At 38.9% G+C, this 24,221-nt stretch overlaps 1 protein-coding gene and 1 long non-coding RNA gene across 2 annotated transcripts in view; one reads left to right on the forward strand and one right to left on the reverse strand.

The window, feature by feature from the left end:
- The window catches only part of CNGB3 (cyclic nucleotide gated channel subunit beta 3), a 65,940-nt gene that overhangs the window by 527 nt on the left and 41,192 nt on the right, over positions 1–24,221 (reverse strand). Inside the window, exons 10-17 of the mRNA XM_074577384.1 lie at positions 22,817–22,939; positions 15,204–15,345; positions 13,127–13,286; positions 12,610–12,707; positions 11,469–11,552; positions 10,565–10,683; positions 5,854–6,000; positions 996–1,176 (exon numbers count right to left, since the gene is read on the reverse strand). Coding sequence (XP_074433485.1) covers positions 996–1,176; positions 5,854–6,000; positions 10,565–10,683; positions 11,469–11,552; positions 12,610–12,707; positions 13,127–13,286; positions 15,204–15,345; positions 22,817–22,939 — 1,054 coding nt within the window. The remainder of the gene's footprint in view (positions 1–995; positions 1,177–5,853; positions 6,001–10,564; positions 10,684–11,468; positions 11,553–12,609; positions 12,708–13,126; positions 13,287–15,203; positions 15,346–22,816; positions 22,940–24,221) is intronic.
- On the forward strand, positions 1,107–7,886 carry LOC141739667 (uncharacterized). The gene is made up of 3 exons (XR_012585771.1): positions 1,107–1,331; positions 4,465–4,526; positions 7,752–7,886. It is a non-coding gene; the product is annotated as an uncharacterized LOC141739667 (long non-coding RNA).

Genomic DNA, 24,221 nt, shown 5'->3' on the forward strand with positions numbered 1-24,221 from the left:
AGAATCAGAACGTCAACATAAAAACCTAGGAGAAGCCTGTGGATAGTGATAGTATCTGCTTTTTGTTAATACAGGAGGGTAAAACAGGCACGTTTTGGGGGACACAACCCCTCCTTAGGTCTTGCCTTCCTTTATGTACTTACACTAGTATAGAAAGAAAAAGTGTTATGTAAATCTTGACATATTTCCTAGGGCCCCAGTTCCTTGGCCAAGCCTATTTGCTGTTAAGTTCACAAGTACACGTTAAATTGAGCAATGGTTCTGCTCCAGTCGTAGTGTTGCAGTCATTTGTGTAACCGAAGTTCTTTATTAAACTTAAAAAAATAAATAAAAACACTGCCAGTTCAGCTATAAAGACAGGAAAGAATTCTGCCACCTTTGGGTAAATACGTAGAAGTGAGCAGGTTCTTATCAACATTAACATTTCTCAGAACAGAGTATAATGTGGGAATTACTTTTCATCAGCTGAAATAACAGTTTTCTCATAAGTGCAATATATTAGAGATTTAATCAGTTTTAGCTGTGTGGGCTAAGCTTTAAATTTTGTCTTCAGGATTTGTGATAGTCAAAAATCTGACTTTGAATTGGAAAGTTCACCGTGTACTTGAGTCAGCTGGATCAAATTGCTATGTTAGGGTATTTCTGTATTTATTGTTGTTTACATAAAACTAGAAGATCAGGTGCCTTTTGTAAAGTCTATTTTATCCTTAACTTTCTTTCAGGATTTTTGTTTGCTTGCTTTTTTCCTTGTTTTTTTCTTTGGTTTTCTTTCTCTGCTGTGCCTAGAAGAGATCCAGGAAGATTTGAGCCAAACTTTAGACTTAGTGTTTACAGAGATTAGGTAGAGTGGTTATATCTCAGCTACTGGGAGGTTTTGCTGTTGACTGCAGTAAGGCTACATTTTCATCTACTCTGTTTGCCCAGGCCTTCCCAGTATCTTTCCTGTTTCCCTCTTCAGCACCTGGAATTACCTACTCTCTTTTCCGTGGCATTACCTGAATGTCTTGTTCTCTCTTCATCTTCAGCAGCTTAGCAAGGCCTTCTTTTCCTTTACCTCCAAGCATCGCTTTAAACAATTTTGGAGTTTCCTTTTTCTGCCCAAACAGATCGGCCAAGCCCCGTGGTTGTTGCGCTGGTGGTCCTGGAGCAGGTTTCCCCTTCTCCTTCAGCAGCACCCTGGAGAACAGACGGAATACGAACACGCATCAGTTCTGTGAAACCGAGCAAAGTTCCTGCAAAGCTAAAATGTCACGTTCGTGGATGAAAATCTAGCAACTTTTCCAGCAAATTTTGTCATCCCATCTCCAGTGGCAAGAGCAAACCTGGCAAAGGTAAGGGTTTTACCCTAGGCTTTAGTAAAGTTGGAGTCTACTGTTCTAATTTGGAGTTAGAATCATAGAATCATTTAGGTTAGAAAGGAGCTTTAAGATTGAGTCCAACTGTAAACCTAGCACTGCCAACTCCTCCACTAAACCATGTCCCTAAGCACTGCATCTACACATCTTTTAAATATCTCCAGGGATGGCAACTCAACCACTTCCCTGGGCAGCCTGTTACAATGCTTGATAACCCTTTCAGTGAAGAAATTTTTCCTAATATCCAATCTAAACATCCTCTGGTGCAACTTGAGGCTATTTCCTCTCATCCTATCGCCTGTTATTTGGGAGAAGAGACCAACACCCACCTGGCTACAACCTCCTTTTGGGTAATTGTAGAGAGAAATAAGGTCTCCCCTTAGCCTACTTTTCTCCAGGCTAAACAACCCCAGCTCTCTCAGCCACTCCTCATAAGACTTGTGCTCCAGACCCCTCACCAGCTTCGTTGCCCTTCTCTGGACCCGTTCCAGCACCTCAATGTCTTTCCTGTAGTGAGGGGCCCCAAGCTGAACACAGTACTCGAGGTGGGGCCCCACCAGTGCCGAGTACAGGGAGATTATCACTCCCCTAGTCCTGCTGGCCACACTGTTCCTGATACAAGCCAGGATGCTGTTGGTGTTCTTGGCCACCTGGGCACACTGCCAGCTCATATTCAGACAGCAGTCCACCAACACCCCCAGGTCCTTTTCTGCTGGGCAGCTCTCCAGCCACTCTTCTCCAAGCCTGTAGTGTTGCTTGGGGTTGTTGTGACCCAAGTGCAGGACCTGGCACTTGGCCTTGTTGAGTCTCATACCATTGGCCTCAGCCCGTTGATCCAACCTCTCCAGATCCCTCTGCAATTCCTTTCTACCCTCCAGCAGATCAACAGTCCCACCTAACTTGGTGTCATCTGCAAACTTACTGAGGGTGCACTCAATCCCCTTGTCTGGGTTGTTGATAAAGATATTAAACAGAACTGACCCCAATACTGAGCCCTGGGGAACAGCACTTGTGACCAGCTGCCACCTGGATTTAACTCCATTCATCACAACTCTTTGGTCCCAGCCAGCCAGTTTTTTACCCAGGAAAGAGTAAGCCTGTCCAAGCCATGAGCAGCCAATTGCTTACCTGTATCCTGGAGAATAAACAAGTGCAGGCTCAAATTAAGGTGTTGCAAAGCAGATGAAAGTTTTATAAGGGGAGAAGTTGCATGGAGAGGGGGCGGATGCCTCATAACTAAGGTGGAAGTCTCTGACGTGGCCTTCTGGATGCAAATTCAGAGAGCATTTAGTGCTCAATTTGGAGTCCTGCTGAGGCTTGTGGAAGTAATAGTTTACGAAACTAACTGAACATGGCTCATCTCTCATAGGTCAGGTTAGATGGTGGTACTTATTTTTGGTCTTCTTCGGTAGAAGAAAATACCCTGAAGATATAAAAATTACTGCCAATCATGTGGTGGACTAGATTTTCACACCCTTCTATAGCTGTACTGATTTGCAACCATAATGACAAGAAGTGAGAATGAATGATGAGGGTAAAGATTAGATGGCAGTTCCAAGATAGATGGAACCAGTGAAAAGCAGAGGGTTCCCGTGCTTTCAGTTTCTATTAGGTTACTGTACAGTTTTCAAGGCAACTTTTCTATCCTTGCAAAAGCCCTGACTTAAGGCTTTTCATGAAGTACAGTAAATTCCATAATACTGTAATTTTCTCCAGCGTTTTGTACTTGGTAATTTTGGGAATTCCAGAAGTGAAGATTTAACTTTCTTTAACTTTTATTGTCATGAATTTAAAAAGTGCACTTCAGCAGTTTGCATGGGTTTATGCAAGACTGGCTAGATGGCCACACTCAAAAGGTTGCGGTCCAATGGTTCAATGTCCACATGGAAACTAGTGACGAGTGGCGTTCCTCAGGGGTCAGTACTGGGACCAGTGCTGTTTAACATGTTTGTCAGCAACATGGACAGTCAGATCGAATGCACCCTCAGCAAGTTTGCCAAGGACACCAAGCTGTGTGTCACGGTCAACACGCTGGAGGGAAGGGATGCCATTCAGAGGGACCTTGCCAGGCTTGAGAGGTGGGCCTGTGTGAACCTCATGAAGTTCAACCAGGCCAAATGCAAGGTCCTGCACCTGGGTCACAGCAATCCCAGACACAAATACAGGTTGGGTGGAGAATGGCTTGAGAGCAGCCCTGAGGAGAAGGACTTGGGCACGCTGTTGGACAAGAAGCTCAACATGAGCAGGCAACGCATACTTGCAGCCCAGAAAGCCAACTGCATCCTGGGCTGCATCAAAAGAAGCATGGCCAGCAGGTCAAGGGAGGTGATTCTGCCTCTCTACTCTATGCTGGTGAGACCCCATCTGGAGGACTGTGTCCAGCTTTGGAGTCCTCAGCACAAGAAGGACATGGACCTGTTGGAACGGGTCCAGCGGAGGGCCACGAAGATGATCAGAGGGCTGGAGCACCTCTGCTATGAGGACAGGCTGAGAGAGTTGGCATTGTTCAGCCTGCAGAAGAGAAGGCTCCGAGGAGACCTTATAGCAGCCTTGCAGTACCTAAAGGGGACCTACAGGAAGGATGGGGAGGGACTCTTTATCAGGGATTGTAATGATAGGACGCGGAGTAATGGCCTCAAACTGAAAAAGGGTAGATTTAGATTGGGTATCAGGAAGAAATTCTTTACTGTGAGGGTGGTGAGGCACTGGAACAGGCTGCCCAGAGAAGCTGTGGATGCCTCATCCCTGGAAGTGTTCAAAGCCAGGCTGGATGGGGCTTTGAGCAGCCTGGTCTAGTGGGAGGTGTCCCTGCCTATGGCAGGGGGGTTGGAACACGATGATCTTTAAGGTCCCTTCCAACCCGAACCATTTTGTGGTCATGTAAAGACCATATAGTGACTGTCAGGTATGTGACATAAGAACAAATTTCTTGCTTGAATAACTCCTTTGAGTTATTTCAAGGTGTAGGATGGCCAATGCAATCCCACAGAGGACTCTAACATAAACCTTCCAGGGCAGAGCAACTGATAACTTGGTTCCAAAACTGAACATAACTGCAGTCTTTATCAAAACAGTGCACAAATCTCCTGTTTGTGCCTTGTTTTTCTAGGCACGTGGCTGACTGTGCACAGAACACAGGAGTTTTGGAAGAACTAGTGTATGCCTAGACAGGTAAGCAGAATACATGGCTTCCAGCACAGGGCAGGTACTGCATATCTTCAAAATTAAACAGGATATCCTGTATTTAGTCTGGTATCTAGAGAGGGCTTTGGGCCCAAATGGGAGTGCAGATAAGAAGGATGGATGATTATTAAGCTCCTGCAGTTGAGAAAGGCTGTCTAGAGGAAGCAGAATTTAATGGCGTGGGAGTATATGATTAAGGTGGGCAAGAAAGCGGAAGAAGGTAGTCGGGGACAGAGAGATAGGAATAACAAGTAATGATGGTCATACAACTCTTCAGAAAGAGGCTGAAGACAAGTCAGGAAGGGTAAATGCTGTGGACCACCAGTCAGTGGATTTGTTCCACCTTTCTACCTCTTGATGCTGGTTTTGAAAAGTGGGCAATCAGCCCATTCTGTGGCTAGGTTCCTTGTTCCTCAGGGGCATGATGATTCTCAAGATGCTGTCATTTGATAACCAAGGCTGTTGTAACATGCTGAATGCGACCATCTGCTAGCACTTCCGCTAAACAAAACGTCACTCCTGTGCTATGTTTAGTCTTTGCTGGTGGAATTTCAAGTCGGTGAGCAACCTTCCAACCTTTGATACCAACACAAGGCAACAGCTGAAAACAGTAAGAGTGCTGAAGTATACTAATAACGACAAACCGTTTCATGTATTTGGATCTTTTACAAGGCGCTCATTTTGTCATAATTTTATGGCAAAATCTGACAATATTTTGCCCTTTAAAAGCTAGGGAAATGGCGATCCCAGCAAGCTACAGCCAAATCAAGAAAAAAAGCAGTTTAGGTTTGAAATCCCATTTCAGAATCCCTTTGAACAAAATGCACACCTCAAATCTGTGTACTTCCATCTTGTTGTGCCTTACTTTAAAACAAGTCCTAACTATGCTTAAGATTTTGGAAATGCATACAAGTCTGTGTGTGCATTGAAGCGTATCTGTGTAGAATTAATTGCAGGTGTTTGGTTGAATCTTTGAAAACCTAATCCTTAACCGACGTCTGTCCTGCAGTTTCTTTCTTGACTACGTAAGGAGTCCTGATGCGCATCTCTATCTCCTGTTTGTTTTATTACCTTTAATGCAATGGAGAAGGCAACTACATTCAGGGCTTCATTCTACTTACCACATTTCCACAAACCTTGGGATCCCTGCCAAGACCGTGGCTTCCACTAATACTACCAGACAAATCTGACCTCTGAAAGCAAATGCGTTTACATCTATTACTCTTACAAGAAAGAAACACAAATCTGTCCAGAAGCCACAACTGTCTATTCTGTAGCTAAACAAGGTGATTTAAAAAACGTTATCAGGACATACCTTGCTTTCTTCATGAGGAGTTTTTCTGAGTCAGGATAGTGCACCAAGATTTCATTGAGTGTTTTCTTGTCCAGAGTGAAAAGGTTGGCAAAACCGTGAGCCACCACGTTGGCAGTCCTTCGATTTCCTCCGCCTGCGGCTAATAGGCTGCAATGAAAATAAACATCGTCAGTCACATCATTACTTGCCCTAGTGAGGAATCTCTTTGCTGGTGGTTCTCCATTAAAGTCACTGTAAAGCTTGCTTATGTACCCAACTGTTCTATCTGATGTTCTGTAAAGTCCCTTTGCAGTTGGGATTAGAAATACCTTCTTGCCTGGGGAAGGCAAATCATCATTACTCCTCAGGAGTATGTAGATGCTCAGGGCTGTGAAAGGTCTTGCTGGATAAAGACATTTCTCCCAAGAGACACCCACTGCAAGGACTGCATTTGTTTTAGGCCTCAAGTGAACTTGACATGTCCTCAATTTTATTGTTGAAAATTATTTACATCATAAGTAGAGCAGCATAAGTCCTTTATTATTGAAAGAATTATTTGCAACGAATGAATGATTCTCCAAGAAATTTAATTTTCCTGAGTGAATAACTTCTGTGGGACTCTGGTTTTCAGTTTTCTCACATACCACATCTCATGTTTGAATGTTGGCAAGTCAAATGATAAGGATTAGGAAGGCCTTTCATGCTGACAGTTACAAATGTGTCTACCAGAAAAAGAAGGCTACTTTGTTTTGAAAGTAAGGCGTTAGACCAGTTCAGCAAGCAGCGGTTGGCCATGGGAAGGATATCAACATAAAAATTAGGTGTTGTATGAATAAAAATTAAATTGTTTATCTTGCATTAAGCAAATGAAATGAAGAGACTTCGCTTCTCAGCTGTGGTGATAAGCCAGAGAAGTTGCATTTTCTTCTTAGTACTAAAATTGCTTTATCACTGTATTCAAGTAGATCCACGCTAAAAATTAGTCCCTTAAATATTTTCCAGTGATTTAATATATTTAGAGAGTACTTAGTAATCTCTAAATTTAAAAGTTATTAATAAAGGATAGTCTGGACCTCATAAAACATGAATTAATACTTATCCAAAATATTAATAACTGATTTATAAAAAATTGTTTTAATATTAAATATATTTATTGAACATATTTATAAATACTAGATCATACACATAATAGATTATATTTGATTTATAAGGGATAGTATGAGACCTCTGCAACTGCGTGTGCAAGGCTATTTTCACACACACACACACACTAGTTTTCTGCAAACCAACCCAAGATAGCAATCAATATGTGAGCTCAAGCTGAAAATGCACTATATCGTTGTCTCTTTAAGCAATTCTGCGCAATTCCTCAGATAGAATAAAACTATTTGCACAGTAAGAAAAGCAGCTAAAGAGAATTGCAAACAGCTTTTGAGTTCTGATGAATCACTTCTCAACAAGTGATTGAACAATCATTTTCAGGCTTTCCGAGGAGAAAGCTCATTTTATCAAGGCAGACTAGGACTAAAGAGATCAGCTTTTTCATTATGGTGATGATGTGAGGTGAATTTTACAAGTAAGGCAGTCCTTGCTCAAACAGGATGACTAAGGACAGAGTTATGGACTTTGTGATTGAATCTGTTGTGGCTAGTGTGCTAAGAGTGACATGATAGACCAATTTTTAAAAATTAACTACATTTGCCTTGCAATTGTTCTTCATACTGTAATATCTACATTAATAGAGAATTTTACATTGTTTGTCTCTCATTTTTTACTCCAGTTGTTAGCCTGAAATGCTGTAATATTAGTTTGAGATGATAACTTCTGCATCCTCGTGCTAGCAAATTTAATTAGAGGTATAAAGTTGACAAAGTGATGAGTCAGCTTGTCTTTTTTTTTTTTTTTTTTTTCCTAAATAGCTGATCTCTGTAGAAAGCTGCTGTTCATTGAAATTGGCAAATTGGTCCAGGGAGTGGCGTGCATATCAGCTGAATACGCAGGGTTGTGGCGGCTCAGCTCAGCCCCTGTGTGCATGTGGAGAGAACTGGTAAGTCAGGAAGGGAAATAAGTCTGAATCTTGCTTCTAAGCAGGATGTCAAACACCAAAGGGCAGAGCTCACTGAAAAGCAGCAGCTGCCACTTCATGGGAAATCCTGGGCCAAAGTGGAAAACATAATATTTCACAAAGCTAAATGCTCTGTTTAGTTTTGATTTTTTTTAATAAATTTAAAGTTACAAAACAGCTGACAGGCTAAAGCTGAGACCAAGCCTTTAGAGATCTTCCTGTCAAAAATATACATATAATGGAGAAATGTGTTAATTTTTCCAGAATTACCATTTTCTGATAGGAAATGTTCTAGTGAAATATCAGTAAACGGATGAATGAGGACATCTGGCTTAAAGCGTAAATTCCTCTGGGCTAATGAAGTGTTGTGTTATAGCTGAATTTCTCTCTTTCTCAATTGTCTGTACGGACAGGCTCTCATTAAGGCAGCAATCTGTTTGCCTCTGATTCTGAGATTATTTTCCTTCCCCAAACTGATATTATCTATACAGGAAAGTAGTAACGAGGGTAAGATGTTAATTGGAGGGCAACTCCTGTTACTTAATCTGTTTCTGTAATAATTTTCAAGGATAAAATTGGCAAAGGACTTGCTTGAACATTAGCCTTGCATTGGCGTTCTGCTATAATTCGGGGAGATTTTTTGAAATAAACATTTTTTGCTTCCTTCAACTCCTTTGCCCTCAGAGTCTTTATGCATCATTTACATACATTTTGAACAGAGTGAGATTAAATAGCAATTGGCTTGTATACCATGTAGTTAGACCACTTAGAATGAAGCTGACGTACTCCTTTAAACAAATCTTGATTCAGAAATCAGAAGGAAATCAGTCTGATATTGGGTGATAACCACGCTATGAATACTGAGGGGAAAACTTGGATATACTAAATGAAGCAGTATTTCATCCCTTAAAGAATATCTTTGTCATTTCCTTCTGCTATACAGTATTCAGAAGACCTTGACAAAACTTATATAGACAGGTGCTATACAAACTCATTATTTTCTAACACTTCACTGCAAGGAAGAGGATAAATCTCTACTGATACACTTAGTGCTTCATGTCTTTGCTTTTCTTCAATTTCGGAGATGTCTGCCAGTTGCTGTGTATTTTCTCCTCAAGTTTATCCTCTGCCTGATATTTATATGCAAATTATGTGTGTCTGAACAGGTATGCTGCCACAGTAGGTCAATGATGAATAAAAAAAGACTAGAAGCGTAGAGTTCTAGCATTGCCGAGGGTTTTACTGGCCGTATTGGCAATTATGCGAAGAGTAACACGTACTGGGAAATGAATCTTTAAAGGCTGTTGTGTAGTTCTCACGTGGAAACAAGCGCTCATCTGTATTAGATCAAAAGTTTGAAAATCCCTTCCTTGTTTCAAAACCAATCATTATCGTTTCTCAGTTTAAGAAATCAAGTCCTCGCTGCAAATGCACGACTAATAAATAATTGAAACTTATGTGCTTGTTACGTAGCTGGGCTGCTGTAGTTTTTTTTCTTTAATCTTTTCAGTATCCAGCCGTTACTGAAAACTAGCGCATTCTCAGCCTTTCCACATAACTTACAGCATTTTTTTTTTTTTGAGACTTTGCTCAGGTATTATCTTGTCACACGGAAAAATATGTTTCAAATAACCTTCTCTCAAAGAACTGATATAATTTCACTTTCTCTCTCAATGAAAAGGTCTGTATCTATGGGATATATCAGGTGTTTTCCACTTGAGGTCTAAGCAAGTTCTGTATGCATGTCACTGGATAAAGGGGAATGTTTCCCCTACCACAAAGGGAGACACACGTGGAAGATAAGTGTAAACCTGGCACAGAGCTGATTACCGCTTTTCAAAAGGCAGATTAAAGCTACCAGCAAGAGGATTAACAATAACAGGAAGGCAGCTGGAAGAAATCAAGAATCCAGTTTATCGCATGCAGCAGCACATGTATTTTATTACTTTTCCTCCGGCCAACCTCAGCAGGGGATGCAGTGCCTAAAATCTAGCACTTGGTTGTCTAATTGGGGAACATGGCGCATAAGAATGAATTGATTTTGCACAGCAACCACATGGAGAATATAAAAAACATTTGTAACTACCTGAGAAAAATTTTCTCATCCAGACAAACTCACACCCAAAAATCTGGTCTGTCAGCCTTTTTATTGTTTTGTGTGCTCTTAAACAAATACATTTTCAAATGTGGATGCCTGATTTTTGGCAACTTAATCCCTACTTCAGCTCCTAAATGAACCAGTTTTATTTGCTATTTTAGATTTTTTTTATCGCCTTTGTTGGAAATTAATTATCATTTTTACCATCTGCTGTGTAAGGGCACCTGCTCGTACTATACAGGCAAGAAAATGCATTTTCTCCTGCTGTACTGCAGGCCTCAGAACAGGAAGATGTGTTAAATCTTTGAAGTGCTGAAGGATAAATCTGTCTGTATATTTCTGTGTACATTGCCCAAAACACGGGTCTTGGATCTTGCCGGATTAGTCTCTGATGCTCACTTAGATTTTCCTTTGCTGACCTGCATTGCCATGCTCAGTGTCCTCGTGGTTGCTTCTACCAACTTTCTAGCCTGCCATGATAGCTGTGGTAGCTTGCCACAGAGGAGTTAAAGAACCATTGATTATTTGATCAGTTCTAAAGAAAGTATTAAAAATAGCAGTGGACCTACCTGATCTCCCCAAATACAGCTCCTGCTCTGAGTGTAACCAGAACTTTTGTACCATCGGGGCCTCCAAGGACTTGAACTTCACCCTGTTTGATGATGTACATCTCTCTGCCGATCTCTCCCTGGGAACACAAATACATAAGATCTCATGTTTTATTAAAATGATCTGACAAACTCTTTAAATATCTTTCCCCTTTCTTATACACAAGTTTACTGGTATGATGGAGAAATAAACGTTTGCGCTACTTTTCCTTAGCACAAGCGCAAGGACTGACTCTGGCAGATATAACTGTGACATGGGACAATAATTGAACAGGAGTAAAACTATCTAGGCCAGCTTGGAGAAAGAAGACCAGATAATAATCAGGTTTGTAGCTGTTCATTTCCATCAACTGTTCAAGTTGTTCATCAACTAAAGGACTTCAGCAGCATATTTAATAACAAGGAAGTGCAAAAGAGCCTATGCTTCATGGCCTAAAAAGTGTATTTTCTACATTTTTTGATAATTCCACTTACTAGTTTCTGAATACACAAACGAAGCACATGCAAAGCATCATAGATTGAAATCTGTAGGCTAGGTTTGTATGTATATACGTATAAAAAAATAAACTTGCTTCATTTTAAATATTAACACTTCATGATGTATCATTAGATAAGCCATATTTTACTTTCCCATATTGCTATAATTTTATGTTTGATAATGTAAGTAATAAAAACCATATTGTCTTGTTCTAAGTTGAAACTTGAGAGCACTTTTGTTATTATTACAAAGAGTACCTTAATTATTTTCATGCTACCTAATTCATTGAGGATTAATTTTATTTAAAGGACACTGTTGACCGATATGTGAACTCTTTTTCTAAAATATATACTATAATTATTCTTTGAAAGAGAAAACAATGCTCACCTTTTTGCAGACATAGTCACCAGGTAAATACACAATGGATTTCAACCTTAGCAGCATGTCATATATCATCTGGGTATCGCACCCCTGTTAAAAGAGTTAGAATTGATTGCTCTATTAATTCAGTAACACAAGTGATTATTAGTGCTTATGCTGGGCAGCAAAACCCAACAACCCATGAATGATCCATGGGATGGTGGGTCCAGGGATTCATAAGTGGAATGCAGACTCAAAATATCATAAGGATCAGCTTTTAGAGCAGAGAAAAGACTGAAAGAATTGTCATTTCAGATACTTAAAAAGTTCCTTTTGGGTTGAACATCTCTTCACTTTTTATGAACTAAGCTTCTGTACTTCTAAATTTGCTATGGAAGCTCAGTTAGGGCTATGTTCACAGATTTATGGGTCTCTTATGTGATTTTTTTTTTTTTTTTAATACTGTTCCAGGGAAAAAAAACCAGATCATGTCAAATGTTGGTATGAATCTATGAATTCCATGTCTTCAGCGAATATGTCAGAAACCATGCAGAATGTAATGTTTATACAGAGATACTATGTGATTTTTTTGCAATTATCCTAACAAACAAATTAGTGTTAAGGTTAGTGTCTCCTGCCTTTTGTTGTCAAAAATCGAACCTTAACTACCACATTTAAGTTGTTTTTCTGGAAAACTATCGTGATGACAAAGAGAAAGCTCCTTTGTGCAAAGCATTACTAAAAAGTAGCATTCACTACATCAAAGTTGTGTTGCTGGAACACACAGCGTTAGTGATCTCTCAGGCAGCGCTAGGTGGTATACAGCAAGGCAAGGTGGACTGTATTAAAAAATACAGTCTTGTATGTCTGATTCTTGAGGTCAGTTATACTCTGAAATCACTTACAGTCTGATGATAACATCAGCTTTAATATAGCAATACAAAAAGTCTGGTTCTTAATCTCATTTGCCTTTTTTTTTAAATCTCTGCTTTGACACAAAAAATTCAAAGGCTTTGTCCTGACTTGTCTCCATTGACTGAGATACTTCTTAGGCCTATTTTGTCTTGCATATTAACAAACACGTTCTTAAATGTTGCAAGATGCGCAATACAAGGTTTCTGTCTCAGGAATACAACACATTTCTGCATTCTCCTGTAAAACTACTTGCTTTGAATAAGTCAACTTTATTGACAATGGCAAAGTTCACATCAATTGCAATGGCTAATTGCATTTTGGTTGGCATCTGCTCCAGTAATTCTGATTCATCTGTAAAAGAAACAAAAAAAGAAAAAGCAAACTCAGTTAGAAAATATAAAGGAAGAATGAAAGAGTGTCCTTAAAAATGAGCATTGTACAGAAAAATAACTTAATCCAGCTATTCCAGCATTTATGATTTCAAATAAGGAAGCTGCTAATATGCTTTTGTCTTTTAAGTTACATATCGTGTCTAAAGTTACAACCAGAACATCATATAAATTAATAGAATGTATAAAGTAGTAAGCGTCATATTGCTTTTTCTTCTCTAAAGTAAAGAGTTTTTTTCTTTTCTAAAGTAAAGTGAATACCCTCCTCTCACTTCTTGCATGCAATTCAGAAAAGGAGAAATGTGAATTTCACCCTATATCTGTATCTCTGCAACCACTCTCCCTTGGAGCTGCTACGTAACTGGAATTGGAAAACCTTACCCAGCATTCCCTGAGAGTCCCACGTGTATTCATACCAGGTTCGAACACGATTTTGGACAATTCTTGGAATAGAGTAAGTGTTCATATAGGAAACAGTGTTGTCCATACAGGAACGGTAGTAGTTCTGTCCTGCTGTAGCTGCTCCAATTACATCTCTCATCTGCAAACATCAGTGGTTGTTACTCCACATTTCAGCAAAAATAGCCTTGATTTGAATATCTTGTCAACAACATATGAAAAGAATAAAACACTCGTTTGCAAAATCACTGATTATATATTCAGCTGCGTGTTTTGAATAGGGGCTTCATCCGCTTTTTTAGAAGCATTACAGATTTAATCTAGTTGTGTTGGCAAGCCTATGTTTATGATTTTAAAGGAATCATTTGTGGGTTTTAGCTTATTCTTCTGTCTCATATTTCTGGACATGGATGAAAAATATAGATAATGCTTTTCTTAAAAATCCATAATAGAGCTACTCCGCATTTGATGTGCAATGCAAGTCAGAAGTAAAGCAAATTGGGCTAAATTTTTCTAATAACGTCAGCTGGCACCACTAGAATTAAGATCTTTCCACTGTTCAAATAGTTAAGAGAATCTAGATTAATCCTAAAAATGCACTTTGACCTGAAAGGTCACCTTGAAGATTTTAGTGCAGGAACATCATTTAACGTTCCAATACAAATGTAATTTAGATTTTAAAAAGTGTATGAGTTAATGTTCATAGATATTCCTTCTTCAAAAGCATGACTATCTAGACGTGTTTGTAGTAGAACAGCTTCATATTGCAGTGGCCAAGGATTAGCGTGCTGGTGGGCTGAATTCTGCATTTTATTACAGAGATGCAATTGATTGCAGTAGGAATAACAATTTTTAGGCAAGTGTGCCAAACTAGGAATAACTCAGTACTTGTAAGGGCTCTTTATAAACAGGAATTATAACAAACTGCGATGAAGCTGTTTGTGTGTTAAGATTTAAGGTTTGAGTCTGCAAATGACTATACCGGTTACAAAAACTAATCTGCAGAATCTTCTTGGGGAATGGTGCTTTCATTGACAGTTATATCAATTTAGGAAAAAAAAAATTATACATACGCAAACTCTGAAGTTTAGTTCAATGTACTAGAATTCAGTAGTTTTCCAGAAGAAATATTTTATAAGAAACACTTTGTTTTATTTTTGGTAATTCTTGGGTGAATTTTAAATCCTATAGTCAAGAGTCTGTTTCATGATGGTTATCTCTTCCTGCACTTCTAAACAGCAAGAGACATATATAATTTTTCACTGTTTGATTGAACTTTTGAAATCCTGTATCCGAAATAAAAATTAAATTTAATTTTTCAGCTTTATTTTTTCATAATAATCCTTTCAATAACAAGCATGTACAAATCAAAAGGTCTGGAATGATTTCTACAGGAAACCATGGCATTTGTTTTTCTGGGGGCAAGATATTTCACCCTATGGATCTAAAGCCCAAGTTTAATAGTTACAAGCCAGAAATATTTCAGTTATATTCATTTTTTTTCTGTGCTATGAGCTTTCTTCCCCCCTCCTCCACCAAAGGAGAACAAAGAGAAATAGGAAAAAGTTAATTTTCAGGTTAACAAATATATTTTAATTTATGGAAGCGAGCAGAATTCTAGTTTGAAAAATATAATGGGATTTCCATTTACAGCATTTTATTCGCAGGAGTATTGAGCATGAATTATTAATTAATTTTTACATATTAATATCATACCTACAATTGCAATTTTTATGTCAGATTTAACAGTATAATGTGAATGTCAGAAGCTGTCTCCTTGGGTGTGAGGAAGAAAAAAGAAATTATACATAGTTTTGAGAATCATCCATGTCCTGCAGAGTCTTGGCTTTAAATCAGCATGTGTGCAAAAGGGCTACAAAACTGGGAACTGATTAAACACATGTATTTGTCAGAAAAATAAGTATGGATGACAATTAAATAGAGGGACATTCAGATGGAAGCTAAACTTTTTCCCAGAACTAAACTCCGTTAAATTGAATATATTATCACTACATTACAGTAATTTGAACGTATCTAGTTATTGATTTTTTTGATGTACCTGACCAATTAAGCTGGAGAAGACAAAGACACCCAGGAAAAAATTCAGCAGTTGAAAAACTATCTCAAACAGAGTTTGTGGTTCTGGAAGGCCACCGATGGTGATTAAAGTACGAACCGCCCAGTAGTAACACCTCAGATACCTGTGGATACAGATAACATTTTTTGTTACCGCCTGTAGGTACTTATGTGGTTGAAGTTAAGTGTATACATACCAGAGCTGGGCGCCCCTTTCAGTGGTGCTTTTCAGTCCAAAAGACCTCAGCATTTTTTATAAAGGATTATGATTTTACAAATTATACAGTTATGTAAATCATATTGGGCTGAATGTTCTCACTGGTACCAAAATAAGAATATATGGGCAACGCAGCGGTTACTTAGTGTTCTCCAGTAACTCTATGCAGCATTACAGAAGACTTCAGTAACAAATAGCCAAGGTGGACATTACAGTGTTAGAATGCTACCAGTGAAGATGCTATGATGTTAAAAGCAGTGTAAAAGTGTTAGAGATTTCACAGAGTTTATCTGTAGCATACTAGACGCACACACATCTTAAGGTGTCTTCATGACACCAATGTGAAGCCTTAGGGGGGGCACAATAAATCCAGTGTTGTCCTTCTCGTGGCCATTCATTTTCCTACCCCTTTAACCACGCCGGTCTTCCCCTCCCTCTGCTTCTGAGTACCCTTCATTGGCTCTGCCTCCTGGGTTATGTCAAACAGGAGTTACAAGTTTCCACAAGCTGTGAGTTAATCCAGCATCTCCAAACCTCTTCATTTATTCAGCATTGAAAGGTTGACTCCTGCATTAACTTCTCCTAGTGGCTGGCCTCTACTACCCCTTCTATCACCTTAACAAACACTTTCTTGCCTTCTTTGCTGATTTCCCTCATGCCTGGGAAGACTTGTCCGTCAATGGCTACAAAATCACCTTGTTAACACTCTTCAAGATTTTTCTCAGAACTCTCTTGATCTAGAAGCTAAATATAGCAGTGAGCAATGGTCAGTCATCGACACTCTGCTTCAACATGTGGCTTATATCAACTTCTTCCCTGTATCCATCTGCTGTCTCTCACTTCTCATACCTGAATTGTGAGCTCTTCGGCCAAAAACCTTTAGTTCTGTCTGTACAGCCCTCTTTGTACAGCCTTGCGCATGACAAAGCCCATTGCATTCAAGTGGTGTGTTTCTATTAGTATGATAACACAAGTTTGTGAAAACAACGGTGGACCTGGACAAAATGAATTTTTTTGATTTTTTGAGGATAGTCATGCTAATTCTTTTTTTTTATACGCAAAGTGCCTTGACATTAATAAGATTCTGTTTTAAATTTTGTGGTAGAACATGACACCACTAGTAATGCAGCATCCCCCGTACGGTGCAGGGATTCAGCAGGGATTAATTAGTTCAAACCATTGTCGTGAATGTGCTATAATTTCCTTCTTTTCTGAGCTAAGAAGTGATTGGTTTAGGACTATTTTTAAAGGCCCCAAATAATTAGAATTTGACTTCTTAAGTCTCTGTACAATCAGACTTCAGCTTCCCTAATGATTAGGAGTGGAAGTTCATTTTCCTTACTTGTACAATGAGATTTGCTATTATTTCATCTATGAATATTGCTTCTGAAGCAATGATAATTCCTTCTATTTGTTGAATTTTATTGAGTTTGAAATAAAAAATCCAACAACAACAACAAAAAACCCCCCAAAAAACCCAAACCAGAAGAAATACCTTTGGAGATGTTTGTTTTGAAATAGCATGCATCTTCTCATGCCTACCCTGAATGTGAGGCCACCTGAGCTGCTTGCAGACTTAAGGTGTACATTTTAATTTGATTGCCTCCATTTTTAAACTCTTCTCTTATTAAGACATGAACTTCACTCCTACTAATAAATGGTCCACGTAACAATACAATTGGAGGGTCAGTTTTGTACAAATATGACAAAATAAACTCATAATAACAACCAGTTCCAATGAGGGGTTTGGGTTTTTTTTTTTAATCACTTGAAAGTATTTCCAAGCCTTTCACTAAAATGGCAGGCTTTACCAAGCAATTGGTTTTTGCTTTTCATTACAAAGTCAGTTTTCTTCTTGATTGCAGATTACTGAAATGCAGTAACGATGATCACTTTTACCATAGTTTTCTAGTTTTAGAATTTAACAGACAGAACTGGCTGTTTTCATTCAGAGTCCTCAAGTCAAAAAACTCATTGCATATCTGCCATCATATATTTTTTCCTTGTTAGGGGTGCAAAATGAACAGCTGGATTACACCACTATAATATTTTCACTCAGGTTCAAAAAAAAACATCACCTATGCAAGCTTCCAGCAGAGTATGTATAAGTGGCAGCTTTCTCTTAGACTTCTGTAGTATAAGTAAATAGTAAGAAAAAGCCTCAGATCTGTTTTGGAAGAACTGCGGATTTAAGCATAAAATGATGTCTCTAGCTTGTCTGAGGGAAATTATCATATGAAGCATATTAATATCGTATTCATTTGCCATCACTGAGAATTCTGTAGTGCTTGAAACATGTAAAATTTATGAATATAAAAGTAAAGAAATTAACATTACTTCAGTGCTGGTTACTATAGGAAATGAAAGTAATTAACCAGCTCCCTCACCCCAATGGCCTTGGATGCCAGGCTTACTAAGTCCACCATGACAGACAACATAATTTTCATTCTGGGAATGTCTACAAAGAATGAAAGCAGCTCCTCAAAGGAGTTTAGGGTTCGCATTGTTCTTTGCTGTGTTGTATATCCAAAATGTGAGAGGTTGTTTTCAGACCTGCCCACCCTTTTCTGAAGGTGTAGTTAATACAGTGTATCCTTCTGTAATTTTACTTCAAAAGAAACTTTCTACTGGCAAAGTCACATGATATTCACTATCTCTTAAGCACAGGTTTTGTGTTTTCTCCATTTACTCATTGTGTTGTTTTTATTTTAATCTGAAATAAAAGTTACGCAGTTGAAACATAAAGCAGCTTTTTTTCCCTAAGAAGGGGAGAAATGAGGTTGTAAAATTTGTTTAATTTGTTAAGAACATTTTTTAAGAAAAAACAGACCCGTATTTCAACAGTATTAGCAGCTCTGCTTCCTACTAGCTAGTGTCTGGAAACCGTCTTTGCTCACCATACGGTAAGCTTGCTAGCCTGCTATAAAATTACTGTTGAAGCAAACAACATGCGACAAGAAAGGGATTTTCCCTCTGCACAACATGGAGACTGTGTTTATCCTTCAGGCAATTAAACTACTAGGTTTTTCCCTAAAATAAGTCCTAGGTATGAAAACATTCAGAAACACTGCAAATAAGATACTTTGTAATATTATGCCAATAGAAATATCTTCTTCATAAAAATCCATTTCAGAATACACTAAGCTTCTTACATGGTTTTGTTAATACAGGTAAATCAAATCTTTGTGCATGTGGCTATGGGATTTTTAAGGTGATGTTCACACATTCGTTTCAGCTCAGGGAAGCATTATTTCAGGGCTATGACATTTGACTCCTCTCAGATTCCAGCCAGGATGGGTTTAAGCAGAGTAAAGAGCTGGCCTTTATAAACTCCTCTTCTGATGACCTCCTTCTTGGCATCTCTTTTTTTCTTGAGTGGGTATGATGTGGGTATGATGATCTCTGACAGAATGGTGTAAACTACAAAGCTTTCATCTAAAAAGCAAGTAGCGGGTCTGAAAGCATTAGGTCTGACCTATGGGTTGGGCTGTGCGTTCACAGATTGTCTGCAGGCACAAAACTGCCTCTGTACAGCAAGCGCTGCGAGTGCGACACATCAGACCTATTGCAAGTGCAATGTATGGCTGATACCCGCCAGACAGCTTCTAAGATGCCAGTCTTACTGCACATTGGGCAATGCGTAGCAAAGAAGTAGAGTTCTTCTGATCAGAGGGCTGGAGCACCTCTCCTGCGAAGACAGGGTGAGAGAGCTGGGTTTGTTCAGCCTGGAGAAGAGAAGGCTCCAGGGAGACTTTACAGCAGCCTTCCAGTACCTGAAGGGGGCCCACAAGAAAGCTGGGGAGGGGCTGTTTGCAAGGGCAGGTTTTGAACTAGAGCAGGGCAGGTTTAGATTAGACATTAGGAATGAGGGTGGTGAGACACTGGAACAGGTTGCCCAGAGAGGTGGTGGAGGCCCCATCCCTGGAGACATTCAAGGCCAGGCTTGATGAGGCTCTGAGCAACCTGATCTAGTTAAAGATGTCCCTGCTTATTGCAGGGGGGTTGGACTAGATGACCTTTAAAGGTCCCTTCCAACCCAACACATTCTATGATTCTATGATTCTAGACGTGCACAGTGACCATTTTCTGGGACTTCCAGATATCCACTAAGTCTGCGCCCAGAGCAGGAAGGCTGCAAGCTACAGAGAAACATATGCAGGATGCAAATATATGTCTTGATTAATAAGTTTGCAGGATAATTTTGCAGACTACTTGTGGATGACTGGCAAACAGCAGGAGAAATATACCATGAGCAAAGTGTAATGATTTGGTTTGACTAAAGTTAATGCTGACCTAGGCAGGGGTTGCATGAGAATTTTAACTTCTTAGTTTTAGTTCCCTTTATGGGCAATGATGAAAGAGACAGATACTTCCATGAGACAATTCAGAAAAATGACATTATGTTCCTGCCTTGAATAGGATTTGTCCATTTTGTCCATTTGTCCATTCTAGAGGATTTGTCCATTTTCCTGAGGAATTAGGGAAACCTATCTCTTACTGGGATAGTTAAATTAGATTGTAAATAAACACATATAGTTCAAATTTTTCACTTAGCTATCCTTATGCATTAGGAGAGACTGATGTCTATCTGCCTATAATTATATCAAGCTCATGAGTGCAGTTTTAAAGCTGGAAACAACTTGTGTGGCTAATTTGGCTGCATTTCAGTAGGGTAAAGCTGACTGTCTTTTGCACTTTTCAAGTCACCAGCTTCAATTGAAGGCTGCCATGCAAAAGATCTCAAATCTTTTAGACCGGCACTAACACTTTAGAGCCTGGACACAAGCTGGAAAAGAATACAGCTAGCAGAAATTTGCAAAAAGAGCTACTTTGATAACTTTGTGTGTGGTTTGAATGCTGTGTACAGCTGTTAGTTATAAATTGAAGGTCGCCAGTTAGTATGCCTGCTCAGAAACATATATATAATCAAATTGATAAGGGGAACTGTTGACTGTGTATTCTTTTTAGCCTGGAAAGGAAAGAAAAAAAGAGATCCTAGAAGTGTTAACATTTTTAGGAACTGGTTTTGGCCATAACTAGAAACTTTGTGGACACAGCAGGGATTCTACATAAAACATTCATGCAACTAAATCAGTATCAGATCATTTGCTTTGGGTCAGTGCAATCCAAGACCACTAGGATTTTGATTTTTTTTGTGAAACTGCTTACTGGCATTTTTTTTTTTAATTAGCTAAGAAACTATGTTTGTCTTATCTTCTTTCTCAATGTGTTCCTATTCTACATGAGAACAATGACATATTTGCTCCAAATATTGGCAACTCTGACTGGTATGTGAAAGGAAATTACATCTGCGCTGCTATTCCGTAACATATACACTGCAGTTCTGGTTACATTTTCTGACAGATTTGTCCTGGGTTGTTCTTAATTTCTGCTTTCCAGAGAAATGAATACACCTAGAAGTATCGTATGTTTAAATTCACATTGTATCTCCAATAATAACTAATGCTCACACAATGCCTCAAAAATCCCCAAATATTTGACAGTCAGACAGTATGTCATGCCTGATTCTCTAAAGCAATGACTATGCCATACAGAAGGCATTTGCTGTTAGTGGGATATCAAGCTACACTTTATGAAATGCAGCTCAACACGGGATACTCTTTGGGGTTCCCTGTGCATGGGACTGTATAATCCAGTATGAGTTAGATATGGGCAAAAGAATAAAGTCAGTCATTCACCAACCAATGTCAACATAAGGTAGATTGATGGCTTAATGAGGCTTACATGGATATATTTCAATACGCATTTTCGTTCAGCACCTCAGTTTAATGCAGACCTTGATTTATCAGTTTATTATTATTGTTTTAAAAAAATTCTGCCCTAAATACCATGTGATTTCAGTGTGACATCATTTGAGAAGTGTTTTTGTCTTCTCATGGAAAAGGTATCACAAAATATTAAAAAACCTGACCATTGCCTCCAGGCAAAACTGCATTGTCTGTGATCAAGCTAGCAAATAATTTCTATCAATTGTTTCCCTGGTGAAATGTAAAATATTCTTGTCCATGAAAAACAGGAAGACTTTCTTGCCTGTTCTCTAGGCTGTTCTGAAAAGGCATTAAAAACTTGAAGATCAGTCTTCAAGTAAGCGCTCCACTTTCACAGTTTTCAGGTCGATCAGTCTTAGTTACCTTATTTTTTAATTATGAGGCAAGTATTCCCAAGAATGGCATTAAGAAAAATAGCTATAACGGAAATTCGTTCTGCATTTTTCTTGTCAGATTTCTGCAAGCCTTGGTCCTGTGAATGAATACCTGTGTATAACTTCACTTACATAAGGGGTCCCGCTGAGCTCCGTGAGCCTGCTTGCACGTCTGACTGCAGGACTTAAGCTGCGTATTTTAGTGGTGTGTGGAAACTTCATCCATGTCATTTTCTTTTTAAGAGAATGCTTATTATAAAAAAATCAGTGCTGCTTTACGCAAAGCGTATGTTTTACTCTCAAAGGCTATTTTCTTACCCTTCAAGACAGTGACTTCACACCAAACTCATGAAGTCTGACAAAATTACAAGGAAGAGGAGCACATTTCCAAGAGAAACATGAAAAGTTATTTAAAGGTTGATTTATGACAGCAGTAGTGTATTATATGTGGTTTTGCAAAGAATGAAATTAATGAATAAATTGAGCTCCTGTGGCTTTAACTATATTATAGCCTTTGAAAGGAATGACCATTCATACATCGGAACCTGCTAGATACGTTTTTATATTACTACACACAAAATATATTATGACTTAGCTATTTTCTCTTGCTTCCTCTCCATCATCTTAATGAATGTCCCTTACTTGGCACCCAGCCTAGTGCTGTCACAAGGAGTTTGTGGAAAACCAAGCCAGTATCCAGTCCTTCCCACTGGCGACACTCTGCCACATGTTTAAGCACGACCTTCTCAAAAGATCAGAGGAAGTGGGTGGAATTTTTTTTCAGATCAATCAGCACGGTGTTTAGACGGACTAAAACGTTGCATTTTAATAACACGATGTTGTGTGGCAGAAAAAAAAATCTGTGCCTCTTATTCCTTTGAGGGATTGTTCTGCAACCCTTTTAACAGCTCCCGTGTGCATATTCAATCAGTAAGTTTAATTTATGACCCTTATTGCTTACTAAATGTTTAATTAAGTTAGTGCTTAGCACTGACTCATAAACCTGTAAAAGCTGAAAGTGGTAAACTGATTATTCACTGCACCTGCCCTCCAAATAAGTGTTAGTGATGAAAGCAGCTAATCAGCAGTCACGGTGCTAAAAGTTTGCTATCCAAGCACTTGTAAATAAGGGCATACCCTGCAAGCATGGGAAAAGGAGGGGGATGCAGGAAGGAGCAAAATCAACAAAAAGCTCTTGCAAGAGAAAAGGACTTACATGTTTCCTTTGCCATTGTACACCCATCTAGTGCTGCCAAGTCCTTCGTAGTCTGAAGCCCAGTAATAGATGCATGCATTAATGTGCAAGATAAACAGCAAGTATCCAGTTGTTCGAATGACCCTATAAAAGTAAACAGATTCCTGTAAAACAACTTACATTTTTCCTTCCTTTTAATATGGAACCCATTGCTTTTTTGGATCAACAATGTTTGTATTAAGCATCCAATAAGTAGTTCCCCACATGTATTGACTCTGTGAAAAAATAGCTAGCAGTTACCTGTCTCTCATGTTTATCCACAGTCAAATAAATATCTTTCCTACAATATTTGACACAGGGTAATTTTTAAATTATGGTTACCTGATGATTTTATAATTCACTTCTATGAATATTTGCGTAAATGTGAAGCTATATTCATGAGGCTAGAGGGTTAATGTGTTTGCCAAACTCTGCTCAAGATAGGCTCTAAACTTGTGAACCAAAGCCAAGAAATGTCGGAGGTCAGAAATGAACTGCTTTACAAGATTCGTGCTTGGAAGCCTCCAGTAGATCTGCTAAATAGTATGATTTAGTGGATACAGTAGGAGGTATATCATTCCTAATCCCCATTCTTATGCTTATGGCCGGTTCTTTGAAGAACACCAATGACGAACTACTTACGCACTAAGCAGCTTTCTGTTTAATACAAGAATGATCTCATTGTATATCCTCTGTTCAGTGCATGGGGATCAAAAGAAAGATCTCCTGGATTTAGCTCTCCATTCAAATATTTATACAGGCAAGGGATAAATAAGCAGGACAATTACAGGACTTACCTAAACACAGGAAGACTGGTAGCTAATGAGTTTATCTGCCATAGATAGAATTCAATGCAGTTTGTAGCGCACAGTAACTGAGTGTGTGGTTTTATGAAAATTTGATGAGTTCTAACTAAGCTAGGTCTATAAACTGAGTCAATGGGATATAATACCTCTGTGGTGCTTATGTATTATGCATTCCCTTGCTGGTTCTTCAGGTGCCGTTGCATGCCCTCTTTTGCCTTTCCACGCCATTGAGCGATCTACCTATGTGTACTCTTCTTCTTTAGGATATTGACAAACGATTGTCACTCTTCTGTTTAAATGTCGGTGTGCTTCCAGGAAAGCTCTGTTTAGGGTTGCAAGCTATTGAGATAGCCAATGTGATCTAATAATGTTGCAATATTGACCATGCTGGGTCTCATGCACAACTTTGAATCCATGCAAGTGGCCTCCTGAGGTCTGAGTAAAGTTAGTGAGTGAGTGCTGAAAGCCTTTGCTACAATATATATAATATTTCTCCAGGTACATGTTGAATCTACCACAATGGGTAGATAAGATATAGTAGCTTTTGCTAGCTTTATTCCTACAAGCTCAAACTAATGAGT

Source organism: Larus michahellis, chromosome 2 (assembly GCF_964199755.1).
Source record: "Larus michahellis chromosome 2, bLarMic1.1, whole genome shotgun sequence".
Classification (NCBI taxonomy): Eukaryota; Metazoa; Chordata; class Aves; order Charadriiformes; family Laridae; genus Larus; species Larus michahellis.